General features: G+C 34.6%; 1 protein-coding gene across 1 annotated transcript in view; it reads left to right on the forward strand.

Moving 5' to 3' along the window:
• Cdh9 (cadherin 9) overlaps positions 1-20,742 on the forward strand; it is a 72,475-nt gene extending 51,733 nt beyond the window's left edge. The window contains exons 7-11 of the mRNA XM_051150991.1: positions 13,245-13,381; positions 13,833-13,954; positions 14,914-15,031; positions 15,353-15,604; positions 19,516-20,742. Coding sequence (XP_051006948.1) covers positions 13,245-13,381; positions 13,833-13,954; positions 14,914-15,031; positions 15,353-15,604; positions 19,516-20,003 — 1,117 coding nt within the window. The 3' untranslated portion in view covers positions 20,004-20,742. The remainder of the gene's footprint in view (positions 1-13,244; positions 13,382-13,832; positions 13,955-14,913; positions 15,032-15,352; positions 15,605-19,515) is intronic.
• The last annotated feature ends 1,252 nt before the right edge of the window (positions 20,743-21,994 follow it).

Below are 21,994 nucleotides of genomic sequence, written 5' to 3' on the forward strand. Positions count from 1 at the left end.
TTTGAAGGTCTGGTAGAATTTTGTTGTTGTTGGGAGGTTTTCAATAACTGCTTCTATTTCTGCAGGAGAAATAGGACTATTTAATTTGTTAAAATGACCTTGATTCCACTTTGACAACTGAAATTGATCAAGAAAATTGTCCATTTCCCTTTAATTTTCAAATTCTGTGGCATATGAACTTTTGAAGTAGGACTTAATGATTCTTTGTATTGATTCACTGTCTATTGTTGTCTCCCTTTTCATTTCTGAATTTGTTGATTTGCATAGTGTCTCTCTGCCTTTTAGTTTGGCTAAAGGTTTGTTGATTTTGCTGATTTTCTTAAAGAACCAGCTCCTGGTTTTATTGATTCTTTGAATTGTCCTCTTTGTTTGAATTTATTGATTTCAGTCCTGAGTTTGATTATTTCAAGCCGTGTACTCCTCTTGGGTATTTCTGCTTTTTTTTTTTTTTCCCCCTGGGACTTCCATATGTTTCCTTAAGTTGCCTATATGAGATGTTTCCAATTTCTCATGAACACTTAGTACTATAAATTTTCCTCTTAACACTTTTTTCAGTGTGTCCCATAAATTTGAGTATGTTTTAACTTCATTTTCATTGAAATTTAGGAAGCCCTTAATTTATTTATTTGTTGCTGACCCAGTTGTCATTTAGTAGAGAGCTTTTTAGTTTCCATGTGTGTGTAGGTTTTTTTTTTTTAATTTGTGTTGTTGTTGAAGTCCACCACTAGTCCATTTGTGATCTGATAGGATACAAGGTATTACTTCAATCTTTTTGTGTCTCTTGAGGCTTGCTTTGTGACTTCCTGTAAGATCATTTTTGGAAAAGGTTCCATGAGGTGCTGAGAAGAAGGGACAATCTTTTGTGTTTGGATGAAAAGTTCTGTAGATATCTGTTAGATCCATTGGATACACGGCATTGGTTAGTATCATTATTTCTCAGTATAGTTTCTGTTTCATTCACCTGTCCTTTGGTGATAGTGTGGTATTGAAGTCTCCCACTATTAATGTGTGGGGATCGACTTGTGGTTAAAGCTTTGTTAATATTTCTTTTATAAATGTGTGTGACCTAAATTTGGGAGTGTAGATGTTCAGAACTGTGATGTCATTTTGGTTGAATTTACTTTTGATGAGTATGAAGTTTTCTTTCTCATCTCTTTTGATTAATTTTAGTTGAAAGTCTATTTTATTAGATATTAAAATGATTATACCAGCATACTTAACATGTCCGTTTGCTTGGAATAACATTTTCTAGCCTTTTACCTGAGGTAATGTCTATAATTATAGCTGAGATGTGTTTCTTGAATGTAGCAAAATGTTGGGTCTTGTTTATGCATCCATTATTTTAGCCTCTGTCTCATTATCAGAGGAATAACACCAACGATGTTGAGATATATTAATGACCAATGACTCTTAAGTGACTTGATTTTGATGGTGGTTGGAGTAGAATGTGTGGGTGGTTATTTTTTTGCAACAGTGAAGTTACGTGTTTCTTGTGTTATTTTGGTTGTAGTTTGTCACTTTGTGTTGGAGTTTTCCTTTTAGTAACTTTTGTAGGGCCAGATTTGTGGATATGTACTGTTTGAATGTGTTTGTATCATGGAATATCTTGTTTTCTCCATCAATGGATATTGAAAGTTTTGTTGGGTAGAGTAGTATGGACAGGCACCTGTGGTCTCTTAGGGTTTGCAGGGCCTTTACCCAGGCCCTTCTGGATTTTATGGTCTTTTCTGAGAATTCAGACGTTACTCTTATAGGTCTGCCTTTATATGTTACTTGGCATTTTTCTTTTTCCATTTTTAATATTTTTTATTTGTTCTGTCCGTTTTGTGTTTTGACTATTACATGACAGGATGATTTTCTTTTCTAGTATATTCTATTTTGTGTTTTTCCAGCCTGTTGTGTGTTTATATGCATCTCCCTCTTTAAAGTGGGGACATTTTCTTTTATGATATTGTTGAAAATATTTTCTGGGCCTTGGAGCTGAGCATCTTCAATTCCTCAATTCCTGTTATCCTTAGGTTTTGTCATTTCATGGTATCTTTGCTTTTGTAGATGTTTTGTGTCAAGAATTTTTCAGATTTAACATTTTCTTTGGTGATTGCATCAATTTCACAACTGTATCCTCTACCCCCAAGATTCTTTGCTCCATCTTTTGGATTCTGTTAGAGAAGCTTACCTCTGAGTTTCCTGCTTACTTCTCTAGGTTCTCTCATTCCTGACTTTCTTATGTTTGTGCTTTGATCATTGTTTCCATTTTCATCTTCAAATCTTGAACTTTTATAATGATTTTCCTTCATCTGATTATTTGTATTTACCTGAATTTCTTCTAGTGATATCTTCATTTTCCTCTCTATAGACCTCTTTCATGTCCTCACTCCACTCTGTTTGGCTGCATCTTCCCACATTTGTTTATGGATTTTATACATTTCCTCCATTATCATCTACAATACTGAAGATTTGAGGAGATTTTCTTATGTTTCAGTTGTGTTTGAGTTCCCAGGGTTTAATTCTTTGTGATATCTGGGTTCTGGAGATGCCATGCTGTTCTGGTTTTTGTTGTTTGTGTTTTAACACTGGCCTTTAGTCCTTTTCCTGTTTCTGACACTGGGAGGTAGTTTCTAGTATCCTTCACTGGTTGTTGACAGTAGTTTGTTGCTAAGTGTCTGCAGGTTGAGAACCCTCACCTGTGGGGATCAGGGAACCCTTCCCTGGATCAGGCAGGTGACATGGTTTTCAGCTCCAAGGGACTTTGCTCTACACTCTGGGGTCCCTAGTGGGTCAACAGAAGTTGGTCCTGGTGGTCTGCAGCCCAAGAATCAGTTCAAGGTAGTATAGGTATAGCCAGTTATTCTGTCTCTGGTTGGGCTTTGAAAACCCTGCCCTCACACTCCATCAGGTCAGGACAGTTGAGTCCTACCTGAGCGTATGGGAATGGCTCCCTGGGTTGAGTGGGTGCCTGGGTTTCTGTTGGGTCCCTTCGGGCCATGCTGCCTTAGACCAGTCAATTCCAGAGTGCTTCTATGGAGCTGTAGCTGGAGAATGTGTCCACAGCTACCACGGCCCTCCATGGACTGGCAGGATGATGTGATGTCAGATCTATCCCAGATCCTCACTTTCAGCTACCCCTCGGCCAGCAGACATTGACACTGTTTCTCTATAGCCCACAAATCAGTCAGAGAGGGAGAGAGAAAGATTGCAGGTATAGCAGCGCACAAAAGTCTGCCCTGGGCTTTGGATACCATGCCTGTGTTGCTGCTAGCCCTGGTGTTTTCTAAAACAGGCAAGGTTTTCTGAGGTCAGATTCACCCATTTTCCTGGATTTTCCCCAGGCCAGGAGATCCCATCTCTGGTGCACAGTTAAATCCCGTAAACAGAGTCTGTGATATATAGCATGGCTGCAGTTTGCAGGTGGATAAGGGTCCAGACTCTGGGAAATGGGCTCCTGTCCTCTGTGGCCATGTGTATGGGCTAAGGCTGAACCTACCTGTGCTCAGCACTGTGTGGACCCCACTCACCTAGGGATCTACACATCTTGCAGTCTACAGCTCCCAGCCAGGTCCCTAGATTCTGTCCTGCAGATCAGATACTATGTTTGGTTCCGTCATCTTGGATCTCCATTGCCATTATTTTTAACAGGTGAGTAATACTCCTTTTTGTGAATGTATCACATTTTCTTTATCCATTATTCTGTTGAGCAGCAAGAAGCAAGAAAGAAGCCTAAATAAGTTTGGACCAGGAATTCTGCCAGTATATTTTAGCTTTTAGCTTAGTTTTCTATGAAAACATTGAGTGTGAGAATGAGGTTTTCACTGATTATGTCTACTCTTGGGATTCCTTTCTGTGTCCAGTTTTCATATGATTTTACTACTACTACTGCTGCTGCTGCTGCTGCTGCTGCTGTTGTTGCTGCTGCTGCTGCTACTACCACTACTACTACGTTTTATTATGTCATTTCGGTTTTTATATTTTAGAAGTCTGTTTCTTTTTAAAGAAAGACATAAAGAGAGTTAATTCAGAAGGAAAAGGAAGTGTGAAAAACCTGGGAGGCTTACAGGGAAGGGAAATTGCAATTGAAATGTAATCTAGGAAAAGAGAATCTATTTCCAATGAAAGCAGGAAAATGAGGGAAAAAAATCTTTAAAAACTTAAATTTAAATTAGAAATATTTTTAAATAGTGCTATTTATGCCATTACTGTATCTCCACTATCCTTAGTAGACAATTTCATTAGCTATAAATATTTTGTCGAGGATTAAATGTTATCAAGCCCATGATAAGAAAGTCCAAGAATGCCATAGTGGAAAATGGACAAAGAACTAAAACTCCCCCTTTCTACATTGTTTAATTGGTGGTCACAAAAATGTATGGATTAAAGTAAAGCTGGATCTTCTCATTTCGAATAATTTAATTAAAAAAACTCCCTCACATATTTATCCAAAACCATGGGTTTTAATTAATATCAGATGTAGTCAAGTTAGCAACCAAAACTAGCCAACACAAGTCCATCACATACCATTTTGGCAAACAACCATACCTTCCTATGTCAGATTTATTCCAAGTGAAAATAATAACCAGGTCATAACTAAATTTAAAATTATATTACTAAGCCATGTAAAACTACAAGTACATTATATACTTTACTAGGTCACAATCATGTAACTATTCCATGTGCTAACACAAATGCATTGTAAATCTTATTATACTTGGCAATATCCCTTGAAGAACATTATTTTAGTATCTTAATCCTAAGTATTATAACCACCAATATTTCTCTTAAGTGTCATTATATTAAGCAATAAAAAAATCAAGGATAGAAAGCACAAATATCTGCACAAATACATTCCTAACAATATATGACAAAAACACTTATGTCAATGATAATCCTTGTTTCTGCAACTGGTCAAGTGACTTTACCTTGTTTTTTTTTTTTGTTTTTGTTTTTGTTTTGTTTTGTTTTGTTTTTTGATTTTTTACTACCTTCCTCTATCACCCACTCTGTATTTCATCCATTTTCGAAAAAGCATCTCAGCAGGTTTTGGTTCTGTTCTTGGAGGAGTGACTTACACCTTCCTTTCTGAAGGGTCTGTGTCCTTTGTCAACCTGACTGGTTACATTGTTGTATTTTCCCATTGACCATAGCCACAGGGTATGATAACACCAAGAGACACCCTGAAGGATCTCCTGCACTCCTGACATAATCTTTCTACCTACATTGTAGAAAAGAAATTCAATTTCCTCTGGTAAACTGGATCAGTCACCCTACTAACACTGTTCTTTTTTTTTTTTTTTTTTTTTTTTTTTTTTTTTTTTCCTTAACCTGTTGGCTTGTAGACATCAGAAGCCTAAAATGGTCAGGTGGACATCTGAGCTTCCAATTCAATGGAATGTTTATTGTCCCTCCTGGCAGTAGTCCTCCACTCTCTTGAAAAAAAAAAAAAAAAAAAAACATTTTTTCCAGGAGAACTTAGGAACAGAAAGCAAAAAAATATTTAAATTGGGTCACTGGAGGCAATAATACTATGGGTGATAATGTGTGGACGTAGTCCCTTTTTCACCCATTTATTTATGGACCAATGGCTCTTTCTCTGGGAGAAATATAATGTATATAAGACATTGATTAAAAGCATATACCATCTTTTAGAGAACACTCCCACAGCCCTCCAGACTGCTGCTTCATAATTGGCACTGTAACTGTGTCTTTAAAAGGCCACTCAATCTTTATATCAGGCTAGCTTTTTCAGAATGCCAGAGAGAATGGGAAGACCGGTGAATTCCTTGACTGTGAGCCCATTGAGTGGAGATTCTATACTTAATAGGGAAGCTTGCACATTTTAAAAAGAAGTGTGAAAGTTTGAATGGTTGGCTGAAGTACTGGTTTTATAAAAATGGCCTACTGAAGTCGTTGGACAGCTGGATGTCCCTAAAAAGGAGATGCCTATTAACCCTTAGCTTAGTGTTGATGAAGAGATTTTTTCTATATTGGGAAAACAACTCTAGAGTGGGCATACTGTGTAAAAGCTAATCCTCTAAAATGTGAAGGACCAAAAGATATGCTTTTCACTAGTTCCATACAACACAAACTGGTGAGAGGTACACCAGCATATTTGAAGAGCTTTGCTGTCAGTCATTTCCTTGTTTCAGACCCTAGGATCAAGATGCTGCTGCTCAGCTGGATGAATTAAATGTAATGGCTTTAATACTCCCCACTGCCAGTAGCAGGTCATGTGGCAGTACTGAATTTCCAAAGACAAGGTGATTGTAGGCAAAACAGTGTTCATAACACACTGACTCATAATGATCAGTACAGGTATGACAATTTTTGTGCTTGAATAACTCATATGGTCATTTGCTATTGGCTAATCAATCACAGGGTTTCCAGGCATGAAATATATAAGAATCCCAATGCATTTTGTTTCATATGCATAAGCAAAACATTCTCACACAAATAAAAAACCCCACATTCAATCATGGCAAAATGGAATCTCAATCTTGTGACCTAATTTTTAGACTTGAGCCAGTTTGCAGACCCCAAATTCATTGAATGAAGGCATGGGAAGTCTTCCCTGATGAAGCATTTGACTAAATATCTGAGAGTTTTTCTGATAGTCTTTCTGGAGTCCTTCCTTAGAGGAACCTATGGCCTGTAACAAGTATAATTGAACAGTGGAAAAATGGAAACATCCAGACTTTCTGGAGTCTATTATATTGGGTTGAAATTAATATTGATTCCCGAAGACCACGAGAACCAATGTGACCCTCCAGTTAAAGGAGGGACTTATGAAGATAAGGTAGTAGGGTTTTATGTGAAGTCTGATTCACAGTAGGTCCAGAGGGTCTCTAAAAAAATTTGTGATTTTTATCTCCAGTCCTAGAATGTGCGATTGAATTAGATATATTTAAAAGTTTGCCAAATTCACATATGGTTCCTGACTTGTGGTATCAAGGGTATTATATTTGTAAAGGTTAAATGGAAGTTTAGAGTAGCTCCTGTCAGGAAAAATAATGAAACAAAAACAATACAAACCAGTTACATTCCTGGAGTAATAGCATTAATCACTGAACTCATCAAAGACATGAGAGATGCAGGATGGTTGTTCCCAACACATCTCCTTTTCACTCCTTTGTCTGGCCAGTGCATAAGACAGATTGATCATGTAGAATGCCAGTTTACTGTTAAAAACTCAATCAAGTAGTGACTCCAGTAGCAACTGCTGTAAAAGATGTGTGTTGTAACTTGAGCAGATTAACACATCTTCTAGCTCATGATATACAACTATTGATCCAGCCAATCTTTCCTCTCTTTCCCTGGCCACAAAGCCCACCAGAAGCAATTTGTTTTCAGTTGGTAAGGCCAGCAATATACCTTTATAGTTTTACCTCAAGGATATGATTACTATCCAGTCCTGTGTTATAACTTAGTTCAAAACATTATTGGAGATCAGATTCTTCCATAAATATTGTATTAGTCTACTATATTGATGAAATTATGCTGGTTGAGGTAGCAACCACTTTGGAGTTGTTGGTAACACATATTCATATCAGAGGATTAGTTATCAATCCAACCAAACAAAAGAGTTTTCTTTTTTTATTGAAAATAGATTCTTGACTTATACTATATATCCTGACCACAGTTTTCCCTTCTTCCACTTCCATTGCTTATATGTAACACATATTCCCTATCAGTTTATTTGTTGAAGGTCGGTCATGTGCACTGGATCTTCTGGAAGACAGCCTGTACTTTTAACTGCTGAGCTTCCTTTCCAGGCACAGAAAACTTTTATTTATTTGTTTGGTTTTTTTGTTTGTTTATACATCCCAAATAGTTTCCTCTCTCTCCTTCCTTCCCCTTCACTTTTTCCCCAACCCCTCCCTACCCCCTCACCTGTATCTATGCCTCCTCCTGACTCTTCATAAAGTTGAAGGACTCCCATAAATATTAAGCAGCCATGGCATATCAAGTTGCATTAAGACAGGGGATTTCATCTTCTATTAATGCTGGAAGAGGAATCCAGTAAGAATAAAGTGCCCCAAAGACAATCAACAGAGTCAGTGACAATACCTGCTCCCAACTCTTAGGAACGTGACAAGAACACCAAGCTATACAACTGTAACAAAAATACAGAGGGCCTAGGTTAGTACCATGAAGGTTCTCTAGTTGACAGTTCAGTCTCTGTAAGCCCCTATACGTTTGGGTTAGCTGATTCTTTGATATTTTTTTGTGGTGTGGCCCCTCTGGCTCCTGCAATCCTTTGTCCTGTTTCTTCTGCAGGATTCCCTAATTTCCACCTAATATTTGACTCTTGGTATCTGCATCTGTTTTCATCAATTTCATGGTGAAGCCTTTCTGATAACAAATGTATTAGACAACAATATATAGCATACTATTATTAGGAATCATTTTATTGACTCTTTGCCAATTATGTTTGGTTCTATCCTAGGTTCCTAGGGTATCCAGCATCTGAGTACTGGCATTCCAGGCAGTGTCATGGGAGGGCTCCTTCTCATGGCATGAGTCTCAACCTGAAGCAGTTGTTCCTTTTCACTTCCATAATTTCTGCACCACCTATTTACCCAAGTACATATTGTACAATTTGTAGGTTGAAGGATTTGTGGCTGGGTTGTGGCCAGTCAGTCTACTCTGGAAGTCTTCACTGGTTACAGACCATGGCCCCTTCCAGCTCCATGTGTTCCATTACTAGGTGTCTTAACTATGGTCACCCTCATAGATTCCTTGGAATTTCCACTGCACTACCTTTCTAGCTCATCCTAGAGATGACTCTTCCCTATTCCAATACTCTCTTTCAATATTCTCTCCATCCAATCTCCTCCCATCTGACCTTTCCTGTTCTCACCCTGACTCCAGGCTGTCTTCTGCCCTAGTCCACCTGCTATGTTTGTTGTGCAACCTTTTCACATTGGGATTCATGAGCTCCCTCTTTAGCTTCCTTGTTACTTAGCATCTCTAGGTCTGTAGATTATAGCTTTATTATCCTTTACGTATACCTAGTATCCACTTATAAGTGGGTACATACCACATTTGTCTCTCTGGACCTGCGGTTACCTCACTCTTCACTCAGGGTGATCTTTTCTAGTTTCACCCATTTGCCTGCCAATTTATGACACATTTTTTTAACAGTTGAGAAAAAACTTCATTTTGTAAATGTACCATATTTTCTTTATTCATTTTTTCAGTTAATAGACATTATTTCCTGTTTCTGGCTATTATAATGAAAGTCGCTAAGAACATAGTTAAGCAAGTGTTCTTTGGTATGATAGAATTTCTTTTGGTTATATGACAGTTTTATAGTAAGTAAACCATACTTTATTCTCCACCCATTAGTTCTCTGACTTATTTTCGTCTTCTATTAAAAATCGTTTTTCAGTAAAATAATATAGCTATATTCCAAAATGATTAATTCATTATTTACAAAGTTATATTGTTAATGATAATTTCCCATCACTAAATATCTGTATATGTTTCTGTATCAATATTGAACTACCATATGAATAACACAATCTTCAAGACCTTCAGAATTTTTGAATATTTATATATATATATATATATATATATATATATATATATCTGTCCTAAATATGTTAACTTCTGAGGATGAATTTTCAAAGGGATGGTTTTGCTCAAAAGATGAACAATAAAGTGTTCATCCTTTTTTCCTTATATAGAATGATACCTGATCTGCATGTTTCCAGTTCTTGTTAAAACCCAGGTTTGGGGCATGTGATTGAGATGCAATTTCACTTAAATCCTCAATAATTATGATGTTCTTTCAATTATATCACCAAAACTGTCAGTAAATAAAATGTATCTGCAAATAGAAGGCAGCAAAATCCATTACAATGCATCAGGTAATGAGACCATCTTTAGATCTCCAATGAATGACAAGAAAAAACAGCAGTAATTCAACAAGATTAAAGAAGTAAGGCTGAATCCCTAAACAAAGAGAGGATAAAATCAGCATCAGAAACACATTCTAAAATAAAACTGAGGAACTATTTTTCACTCACCATTCAATAATTCTGTTTATCAAATCTGTTGACTTAAATATATGTCCTACTGGCCACATGAATTTACTGTCACAGTTAACAGCTGTTGCCATTTCTGTTTTACCTTATTTGTTATTACGGACTCCTCAAATTATTATTATTTTCAACATTTGAAAAGTTCAATGATTATTTTAGAAGAAAATCAATTGCTTTCAATTGAAAATAAGGAGCAAATCAAATTTATTGGCAAGAGAGAGAGTTGAGTTTTGGCAAAGGTCACACAGTACAACTTGAGCTGCACCCAATCCATGGGTTTCCCATGTTTCTTTATTTTACTATGTTGTGAGAAAAAAGAAAGTGGAGCCAGATGTTGTGGTAGAACCTTTACTTCTTAGATATAGGCGGTTATGGCAGGAGGGTCGCATGCAGAATGAGGTCATTTTGGATGACACAACAAGTATTTTGGTAGCCAGAGATTCATTGAGATGTTGACTTTCTGGGTATAATAATGCTGTCAGAAAAATAAAATTGTTAATCTCTGTAAATTATGTTTATTTCTTTTTTTGAGTCTATAAGTTGATTCATTATATAGTCAACCTCCATTCAACAGTAAAAATACAAATTTCACTGTCTACTATTGTGAAAAGAATTAGTGTACAAGAAATTAAATCCATATTCTGCCTACACTAACATAGTTATTGATAAAATGTTCTAGAGTTTGACACAATAAAACAATCCCAGCTATCATTTTATAATTGGGATCTATTCTTCTGCATATTAGGAAAAACCACAATGATTTTAATGTGCTTAATGTTTGATTATACAACATAAGTGAAATGAAAACCACAAAGTTTGTGTTTGAGTACAAAGGTGAGTTATATTGTAAATTTTGGAATTTTCATATGTGACCAATGTAAGTTGGTCCATTCTCTGCAGGAAGCATTCCAAAACAAACAAACAAACAAAACAAACTTTGTTCAAGTAGTCTGTCTCAGTTATTCAAAATTCAATGAAGAAAAATTAATAAAATACTACAGATTTTATAAACCATTTTCTGGGACACAGAAGAGACTTTTTGTGTGTTAAGTGCTTAACACATTTTATTGGGTCATTTATGGTAATTCAATGTATTTATTATTAATTGGTAACAGCGTGTTCTAATTCCATGTTGAAAATAGAACTTGGCTGCTTTGTAAAAGAATATTATCTCTGTGCTTTGAAAAATCATGGGACATCATTTTCACTGAGGGGAATGCCTAAAAATAGACAAGGAAGTTTGCACTGTTAATGATAAAAAGTGAGCTTATTTCCAAATTGTTAAAGTGATTCTTCACCATGAATTCATAAGCTGAAAAGTATTTCTGTTCAAGGTTAAACTGAAGTAGAGGTCTGGCAGGTATTCACAAGTACTTTTGAACCCCCATTAACTATGAGTGCATCAGTTCATGACTTTTGTAATGTTATGATTATTATTTATTTTTTCTATAGTCAGGTAGTTCTTTTATTAACCACTAGAGAAAAAATAATGGGAGCAAAAGGTTTTTTTTCTTTGTGGCCTTCATTACAAGTAGTGGGATTAAATTACCAGCCCTTCATAGCCATAATCAGACAATGGTTAACTACTGGCCTTTACCACCAAGATAGAGAAAAATTGACAGGAGAATATTGTGACCTACACTTGATTCAACACAAGTATGTTGTTTATATTATTTTGATTTAATTTCCCTGCTCTCACAAGTATGTTTTATTTTTATCTTTCAGGCTAATTTTATAACACTTAATAAAAAGGAAATCATAAATATTGGAAAAATTATTATTATATAATGGTTCATGCATTTATTAGAAATAAGAGTTTCCTAGGTATAGAGGTAATTCCAGAAACTGTGTGATAAGATTTAGAAAGATAAGAATATTATAGTCTGCCCCATATACACAGAGAGGTCACGAGAAACACAGGCTTCATGAGACTGCCTCAAAACCACACTAAAACAAAACAAAATGAATAAAGTAGATAAACAAATAGAAGGCTGTGTAATTTCTTGACATTTGCTACTCTCAGATGAATCTGTTCATATTTCTAAGAGTCTTAAAACCTGTAATGAGGCACTATCAAGAACACAAAAATAATTACTTCATAGATTATCATAAAATTTTACAAGTGCTTTCACACATTTCATTAAACTAGGAAAATTAAATTTAAGAATTGCATTTACAATATTAAGAAATGTCTTACTGACTTGGATTTTGTTTCCAGCATCAACCAGGCTGCTTTTACGTTTCTGTTACTCCTGTACCATACATACCCCTCTTCTGGTCTCCAATTGTCAAGAATACATGCAGTTGATTAACGTAAATGCACATTAAGTAAAAATAAGCCTTAAAAGAAGTTTTGATAAAATTTTGTATTGTCTATATCAATACCCAAGGTCACATATGCTTTATGACAAAATTTAAACAAGTACTAGGTTTACTGTCTGTACCTTCAGCATTAGGACTGCTGAGGATAAGATAGGAGAAATGCAACTAAGATGTCAACCTGGGTTAGATACAAAGAACCTGCCTCAAAAAACAATCCCAATAATTTTAAGGTGGAAGGCAGGACTACAAGGTTTAGAGGACAGCCTGGGCTAAATGGTGAGTAGCAATGCCTGGCTACCAAAACCCTGTCTGAAAATGTGCACAAGAAAACCCAAAAATACAACAACAAAACACAAAACAAAAATAACCAACAAAAACAAATACACAGAAATAATTTATGAGATTGCAGTGTTCTTTTAAGTGCCTTTAAGAAGACACTTAGAAAAATAAGCAAGGCGCTAGGTGATGGTGAGACCATTTTTTGCCATTTGTTTTTTTTTTTTTTTCTGCCCTCACTACAACTGTTTTAAATGTACTCATTGTTATTGACCATCATGCTAATATGACTACGTATTCTTGAACAATCATAGCTCAGCTATGATTAAAACAGTAAATCAAAGAGCACTTAATACTATAAGGTATACACAATTGTCTATTACTTTATGAAATGGCTCTAAACACATTCCCAGACATGACAGTCATAAAGGAATACTTAGAGCCTCAAATTGTTTTCATAATAATATAATTGGGATAAAAATCCAAGAAGCTTACCATCATTTTACAATCATGTTTTTGTCATATCAATAAAAGAATTTCCTGTATATTTACGAAATAGAGAAAGATATCATTTCAGAGAGGGCTGAATTTGAGTCTTTTTCCTTTCAGATACTCAGTTGACCGTCATACTGATATGGACCGGGTTTTCAGTATTCACCCAGAAAATGGCTCTATCTTCACTATGAAGCCCCTGGACCGGGAATCATCCCCTTGGCATAACATTACCATTACAGCCACAGAGATAAGTATGTTCTAGCTATATCTATTTAAGCATGGTTCACCAAATTAATAATAAATTACAGTCAATAGACCTTTGAGAAATTGTCAAATATTGACCATATCTAAGAAATAAAATGAATCAGAGGGTGTAAACACTTTTGTCAAATTTTATGTAAAGATTAGCAGTTCATTTTATATATGTTTTACCTTCAGTAATGGATTTGAATTGCACCTAGCTTCACAAAATTGATACATGAGCTTATGGACATTGTCTGTTTTACTTCCTTATCCTCCGTTATATTTTCCTCTTTTACCATGCTTTCCATTTTATGACCATTAATAAAGTTGAGATATTTGTCAGCCATCCAAATAAGCTACAGAACACAAGGAATTGGTCAGTCTCTAAGTTACTAATGTTTGGCTTTACAGCTTCCTTTCCACATGGCACTGAAATCTTACATGAAGTTCTTGTTGCAGATAACCCAAAACAGAGTAGCCAGATTCCTGTCTTCATCAGAATTCTTGATATAAATGATCATGCTCCGGAATTTGCCATGTACTATGAAACATTTGTTTGTGAAAATGCAAAATCTGGGCAGGTAAATACTGTTATTACAAACCTTACAAACATTTAACTTTGGGAGGTAGAAATAACTGCTTGGTTTGCATGACATTTGTTGTACTATTATTTTATTTCTTTATGTACACTCACCAAAGCACTCAGTGATTTTTAAAATATGAGTTTCTAAAATCCTTTTTTATAACTATAGGAAAATAATTATATTTATAGCATGTCCAAAAGCTCTTATATAGAGTTATAAATGAGCTGATATTGGGTTATATTTAATAATGTCTTAAGAATATATTTTAGGTAAAAAAGGATATGAATTATATGTTTGCCTTAATACACAATTTTAAATGTTTCCAAGTTCATGTTTTCCTACATTAAGTAGTTCAGAAAAGTAAGGGTTGATCTAAATGTTTTCATACTACTGAAATAAAAATAAAATTAAATAAAAATAAAAATATTTCCCTGAGATAGTTAAAAAGAATTTGGGCATTGATACTACTACTACAATATTTTAATATATAGTATAAAATATTTATTTTTTATTTATTTTTGCCTTTTCAGGGGCAACTTTTTTTATAAAAACAATTTTCTAATGAGGAAAGAAGATTCCAATTAAGTGCAAGTAAAACAGGTTGAGAAACCAGGATTTTAGAAAAAGCATCATGTTAATTGAATTAATCAATTTTTCTTAAAAGTGGATAATTGAGTCATCAGAAAGTTTTAAAAAAAGATTCACTGAAGAGCCCCATATGTTTAACTTCAGAGAATTTTCATTATTGAGTAACTATTATCATATGAAAACAATAGATGAATAAAAGCACTTTTTCAAAATTTATATTTATGTGCATATTTTTAATTAAATAAAAATATAAAGATAGATTGGCATAACTCCTCTAAAACACACAAACTTAAAAACTCTTGTATTAACAAATCATTGTTTGTATTTTGCAAGATTAAATTAAGCTAATGGATATGTTTTGGTTTCAGTTGATTCAAACAATAAGTGTAATGGACAAAGATGACCCTCCCCGAGGACACAAGTTCTTCTTTGAGCCAGTGCCAGAATTTCCTCTAAACCCAAACTTCACAATTGTAGACAATAAAGGTAAAGGACATTTATAAAGCTATAAAGTATAGACTATTAAAATAAGGAATTGTATTGACTATGAAATGAGGTGTGGCAACTTCTTTTGACATCCCTTCACTTTCTCAGGAACGTCAAGTTCAAGATCATTGTTCTCACAATGAGATCTGGCCTAGCCTGAGTACATGAGACAGTATCTCAATAAAAGAAATAAAAAGAAAATAAAACAGACACAGAAAGTCAGGTTGTTTGGAAGGGACAACAAAGAGCAGAAGAGAGAGAAGGATGAAGGGAAGAAAATGAATGTGAAGATTTTTTTTTCCTAATTTATTTTTCCTCCAGATAACACAGCGGGGATCATAACTCGAAAAGATGGCTACAGCCGCACTAAAATGAACACCTACCTACTGCCAGTTTTAATCTTTGACAACGATTATCCTATTCAGAGCAGTACTGGCACGCTCACGATCCGTGTGTGTGCCTGTGATAACCAAGGGAACATGCAGTCCTGCAATGCAGAGGCCCTGACACTTGCTGCTGGCCTGAGCACCGGAGCGCTCATGGCAATTCTCCTTTGTGTCGCCATCCTGCTGAGTAAGCTATGCATCTCTCAATCCTTCTCTCCCGAAGTCTTCATTTCCATCGTCCAGATATTGCATATGACATTGTAGATAGTTAACATTTTGATAAAATTATTACCAAAGTAAATTCATAACACCCCTATCTTTGTGGGAGAAAGGAGTAGCTGCCTAAAGCTTTAAAACAAAGGTATAATACCACATGTTCCACTCATAGCATGGAGGTATCATGGAGTATACATGGCCATAATTCTAAAGACTTTTGACTTAATGATTAATTTAATACTATCAAATCTGCTCAGCTAAGCAATAGATAAATAATAGGCCAGGTGAAACCCTTTACTTCTGTGTTTGCATGCCTTCTAGTACTTATCCAGAGGTCATACCTAAATATGAAGTCATATGTGGTGCCTCTGCCCATTGCTTTCCAGGTTTTTGTTTAACACTGAATCTCTCGTGATCTTCAGTTGACAGACTTACAAGACTTGCTGTTAGAGATCTGGGATATTCCACTCTCACATTTCTACTATTGAAACTACAGAATTCTATCACCATGTCTGCTGGGGATCTGAACTAGTGGCCTCATTCTTGTAAAGCATGTTAGTTATCCATTGAGCTGTGTCCCCAACTCCTGAATGGTGTTTCTAAGACGCATTTGTTGGCGTTTTAACCCAGAATTACTCTACTTACTGTCTCTATTCTGTTCTCAAAGCCAAGAGTATTTCACCATTAAAAATGTTTTGTTAACAATATAAAGTTTATAGGACTATATCAGGCATTAGTGTAACCGCCCTAAGATACTCTCCTCAGAGAACTATTATTAAACACATACAAAACAAACAAACAAAAAATGCCTCAGCATTTTAAATGTCTTTCTGAGGTTTTGATCACAGATGCACCACTCAGTAGTTTCCAAATTAAACCATGTTTTTGTTAGCGCACATTTTATCAAAGCACACACAAATGCAGCAATGATTTAATTCAATTAAACAGTTGTTTTAGAGCAAACCACTCCAAAAAATATGTCTATAAAATATTCATCCAAAATACTCACACTTAGGACAGGAGAGCTGGCCAAGTTTATGCTCATGTATGTCGGCTTCCTCTCACTCTAAACCCTTTCAAGCACTCTAGATAAAATCCCTTTGGCCAGATACTACTGTAGAACTCCAGTAGGCATTTGAGAAAAGTTAGTGGAAAGCATTTGATTTGATTAGCATCCAGCTATTGAGATGGAGGCGGGGTGGTTCTTGCTTAAGGCACCATTACTGTCTAGTTGAGGGCTTCTTTAAACTTGACTGTGGAACTAAATTCTAGGGCACAGATTGTGTAGATTCTGCTCATAGAGACCCCTCTGGAACTATGATGAATTTTATGAATTCAGTTATCATAACATCTTAATTCAGAAGAATATTGTTAATAAAGCTAGGGTCAAAGCATTTTAGCATTAAGATGCTCTAGATTTAATACCAGATTCCATGAGAGCTGAAACCAAAATTAAGTATTAAAAATCAGTAGAAATAAAGTAGCTAATAGCAATAAAGTATCTAGCCAAATTAAATTTTATAAAGTTTGAAAGTATCTGTCAAATGATAAGTCTATAGAAATCGTTTGTGATTTCTATTGTTTTACTACTCCCAAGTATTGCTCCTGTAGTGAGGAATATAATATTAATAGTGGAAATAAATACTAAATTCTATTTTTTTACCATTAAAATGTTTTGTGAACAATATAAAGTATATACTAAATTCTAATTAGGCATTTGTAAAAAAAATTGGTGTCTTTCCCCATCTAGTAGCTGGAATTGCATTACCATACACCAAATGATTATTTCCTACCCAATAAATAAGGCAGGATATTATTTACCTAACAGAACAGAGAGCAAAATCTGAATGCCTCAGAGCTCCATTTATGGGAAGCATGATACATTCATATCTGAGGAAACATTAAGATAGCTTTACTTATCTTTCATTTATTTACATATAGAGAGGAAAATCCACTCATTTATTTCTAAATTGCAAATTAACTCCATTTTAGCACACAATTCATGTTGAGTGCATGTTCGAACTATTTCCTTATTTAATTTTTTATTTCTATTTTAATAGAAATTTATGGTTTTATTTAATATAAAGTACTAGTGTACTGTTTATTTTTAATACCTGCTAGATGAACTTGAATAAAGGTAAAATCCCCAAACTCCTTTTTCTGTAATTTATCTGAGATTACCTATGAACCTGAAGATGTAGGGCAGTGTGAGCCTGTCTTCTTACCACACTCAAAGCTCAATGCCACAAAGAAAATAGTACAATATAATAAAATTAAAGCATAGTTCAAAAAAAGAGATGGAAAACCTAGAAGTAAACTTGTTGTTACTTTTAACAAATATGCCTTTCATCTTCCTTTTCTTCTCTCCTTTGAGACAAGATCTCAGTATGGAGCCTAGGCTGGATTCAGTCTTCCAGCTTGAGGCTATAAAATGCTGGAATCACAAACATGCACAGTCAAGACTGGTTGAAAAATAGTTTTGGCAACACATTAGATTTCTAAAATAAACGAAAGGCAGTTTTTGTATTTCTCTCCTATTTAAATAAAGTTGTGTGAAATTTTATCTTTACTTAAAATTTTTCTTAAAAATATTTTTTATATTCTTATTTAATTTTGTTTCTTTTTGTATAAGTAAGATGATTGGTTGATATCTAACATAAATTCTTAATTTAGAGCTCATCTTAATTTTTTAATATTTAATGCATCTTATAGCATTGAGGAGATGACTCAGTTGGTAAAATATTTTTCATACTAAACTAGGACATCAGTTTAGAAAACCAGCACCCAGGAAAAATGCTGTCTGAGCATACCTTTAGCCTCGGTTGCTCTTAGGCAAGAGTGAGGAAAGTGACAGATGGAGGTTTAAAGAACAGCTGATTAACCAACTAGCGAGTTCCTAGTTCTATGAGAGACTTTGACTCACAAAACAATGTGAACAATTACCAGTAAGACCCACCAATGTTAAGCTGCAGAGTACACACACACACACACAAACGCACACACACACACAGAAATAAATGTACACATGCACATAGTGTATCGGATTGTCTGAATATTACAAAGAGATGGTTTTCAAATTTATGCTTTAAATTTGACTTTGCTTCTTTAATGAGAACACTGGAAATTTGACTTATAGGAGAGTGCTTAATTACATCCATAGAGAAGTATGCAAGAAATAAAATAGAATAATATGTAAATAAAATTAAATTATTATTTGATACTTAATTTTTGAATGTGACTCTGCAAATTCTGAATGTCCACAATAAGAGGTAGTTTAGCTGTCCTGTGAGAGAGTGAAAGCTAAACTTGAAGTTGAATATCATATTCAGGTCTTAGAATTGCATTTCAGGTTTTCCCAAAATCATTCTTTAGCATACATTTAAAAAATTTAGATAAATATTTGCTCAATATTTAATAAGATAAAATAAGTAGTCATGTATATTTTATATGTGTAAAATAAATATTTATTTATACACATCTACATGAGAGATTATTTGTATACAAAATCCTAAATTTTTACTATTCACTTTTTCTGATAATAAATGAATCATTAAGTATTTTCTTAAATTAGGGATAAATGTGTATTTGGTGAGAATAAGATTCTAGTTAATTTTAGTTGATCAAGTACAGTAATTATAAATAGTATTTTTGAATGGCAGCTGTTCATGGACTTTGAAATGTAAATTACTAACACTTTAAATATCTCCAATTGTCCTTTTTAGTTTCTTTTAATTTTATCACAAGTGATGCAACGTATCTCTTTATTGTTCCATCTGGATAGTTACACCATGTCTCCAGACGAATTTCTAAGCATCACATACACTATTGTGCATATTCACTATAATCATGGAATCTCACTGTCCCCTCATCTCTATTTAATAGCTCTAGTTGTGCTGTTTGCTGCATTGAAAAGGCAAAGGAAAAAGGAGCCTCTGATCATTTCAAAGGATGATGTCCGGGACAATATTGTGACCTATAATGATGAAGGTGGTGGAGAGGAAGACACACAGGCTTTTGACATTGGCACATTAAGGAACCCAGAAGCAAGAGAGGACAGTAAACTTAGAAGAGATGTCATGCCAGAAACTATATTTCAGATAAGGAGGACTGTACCTCTGTGGGAAAATATTGACGTACAAGATTTTATCCACCGGAGATTAAAAGAAAATGATGCAGACCCGAGTGCACCTCCTTATGACTCCCTGGCCACATATGCCTATGAAGGGAATGATTCTGTAGCCAATTCTCTTAGCTCCTTGGAGTCTCTTACGGCTGATTGTAACCAGGATTATGATTACCTTAGCGACTGGGGACCTCGGTTCAAAAAACTCGCGGATATGTATGGGGGGGACGACAGTGACCGGGACTGAGTCCTATATGACTTGATCAACGTTTAGTTTTTGGTACAAGATTGAGTGGCCTGTATTAAAAATCAACTCCAAACAATACATAAGTGTTGTCTTAGTAAGGGTTTGCTTAATCAGTAAGTTACTGTGAATGAGTATTAATGACATAGATTTTTAAACAGTAATATTAAGCTGTTCACCCTCTTTGCCTAATAAGCTTGGAAAGATATATCACATTAATAATCAATAAAAATTATTGAAAGGCTTTTTGTGCCTTGTCTTAGAATAGAACATTTATAAATGTTTTCTTAACTGATTGTCAGTCACACATACTATGAAATTAAACATTGTGCAACTGCTTTGTAAATTAATATGAAAGAAAATATACCTATGAAATAGGAGTGACTATTACTGCCAAATTTATTTAGTTGAATGATGTCTTTGTGTTAATTCACTCATATTTTTATAAATGTATATTTATATTTTTGTATTTTTATGAAATAAACTAATATTTATTAAAAAAATTCATTTTACTTACTTCCTTGGAGCATTTGATCTCATGACAGAAGTGTTTTATCTCTCTTAGTGTAAAACACAGTTTACTCAGGGAAAAGCAGCTGAGAATCCACTGCCTAGATCACCGATTTAAAGAGAGATAGCTCTAGGAGTGAGCTGTGGTATGAATTGTCCTTCTTTCTGTTTCAATATTTAAGTGTGGACAAATGTTTATTGAACTAGTAATGTCTACTCTTGAATAGAATATGTGATAACTGGAATATAAATAATATATATATGGTTGTTGACAATAAACTAAGTTTTTGTAAGATTTATCAAACAATGCATTGTATTTGAATAAATGGGGTAAGTAATAGATGCTTCCAAGATAAACAAATTCACCAACTGGTTATTTTATAAATAGTTTCTTTGAATGAAAACTGGTAATTATAAGAGAGATGGAAAGAGAAAGAGAGAGAGAGCACATGAATGTGTGTGTTTGGTGAGAAATTTATTGAATGTATTCACGGTTCCTAGCAATATGTTAAGGATGCATACTGATCTCTATAGTTTCATACTGGACAAAAATCCCAGGGCTGAGAAAGTGAAGTGAACGCAAAGCTAAAAACCTTTTCTAAGGAGCATTTTGCAAGGATCCTTGCTCGGAATAGAAAAATCCATTTACTCCAATGGTGTGTCAGTGGGCATATCAACCACACTCCATAGAAGACCTCATGTCCAAGAAAGTAGGCCAGCTCAAAAGATTCCATGAATTTTGTATGTTTTTCTGTTTTGTTTTGATGCTCTTTTTCTCACTTACTTTGAAGTTTTGTTTGATTTTTTAAGATAATGAAAAAGAACATGAAGTTGGGTGAAAAAAGAGATAGAAGGAACTGAGAACATTAGGAGGAAGGGAAAAATATGATCAAAGTAAGTTTAATCAATCCAATTACATTGTAAATTGGCAAGCATCAACGTTGGTATTTAGTAATATTTTTATCTAAAAGTCTAAAGGTCGAAGAATTTAGGAAAAAATTTAAAAGCACTAAAGGCAGGGGCAGTATGATGTTTTACTAATGATTAGAACAGTCTATAAATTGGTAGATGAACAGAGACATTTCTCCAGCTAGGAAAGACTGCCAGACTGATGCTGGTCCAGCTTCTGTGAATGGGCAAACCAAAAGAACACTCCACGTGGAGATCATACTTCTTTTCTTTGTCAAAAATTGCCCATCTTCTTATATAAGTCACAATTTAAGCTAACAAACACCATAATTCATATGTGATAAATTTAATTTTGGCTGGTTTGTAACTAATGCTGTGCTGGGGAATCAAAGTCAAGGCCTAATGTATAATATACAAATGCTGTATGTACTTCATGTTATATCACCATCTCTGATACATTACATTGTTTAAATTGATATTAAGTAGTGTGACTATAAATAACATTTGGTTTAAAAGTAAGGAAGATTTATTCAGATATTTTCCTTGAACATGAAATGTACAGAATTTCATCTTTT

This window comes from Acomys russatus, chromosome 9 (genome assembly GCF_903995435.1).
Source record: "Acomys russatus chromosome 9, mAcoRus1.1, whole genome shotgun sequence".
Classification (NCBI taxonomy): domain Eukaryota; kingdom Metazoa; phylum Chordata; class Mammalia; order Rodentia; family Muridae; genus Acomys; species Acomys russatus.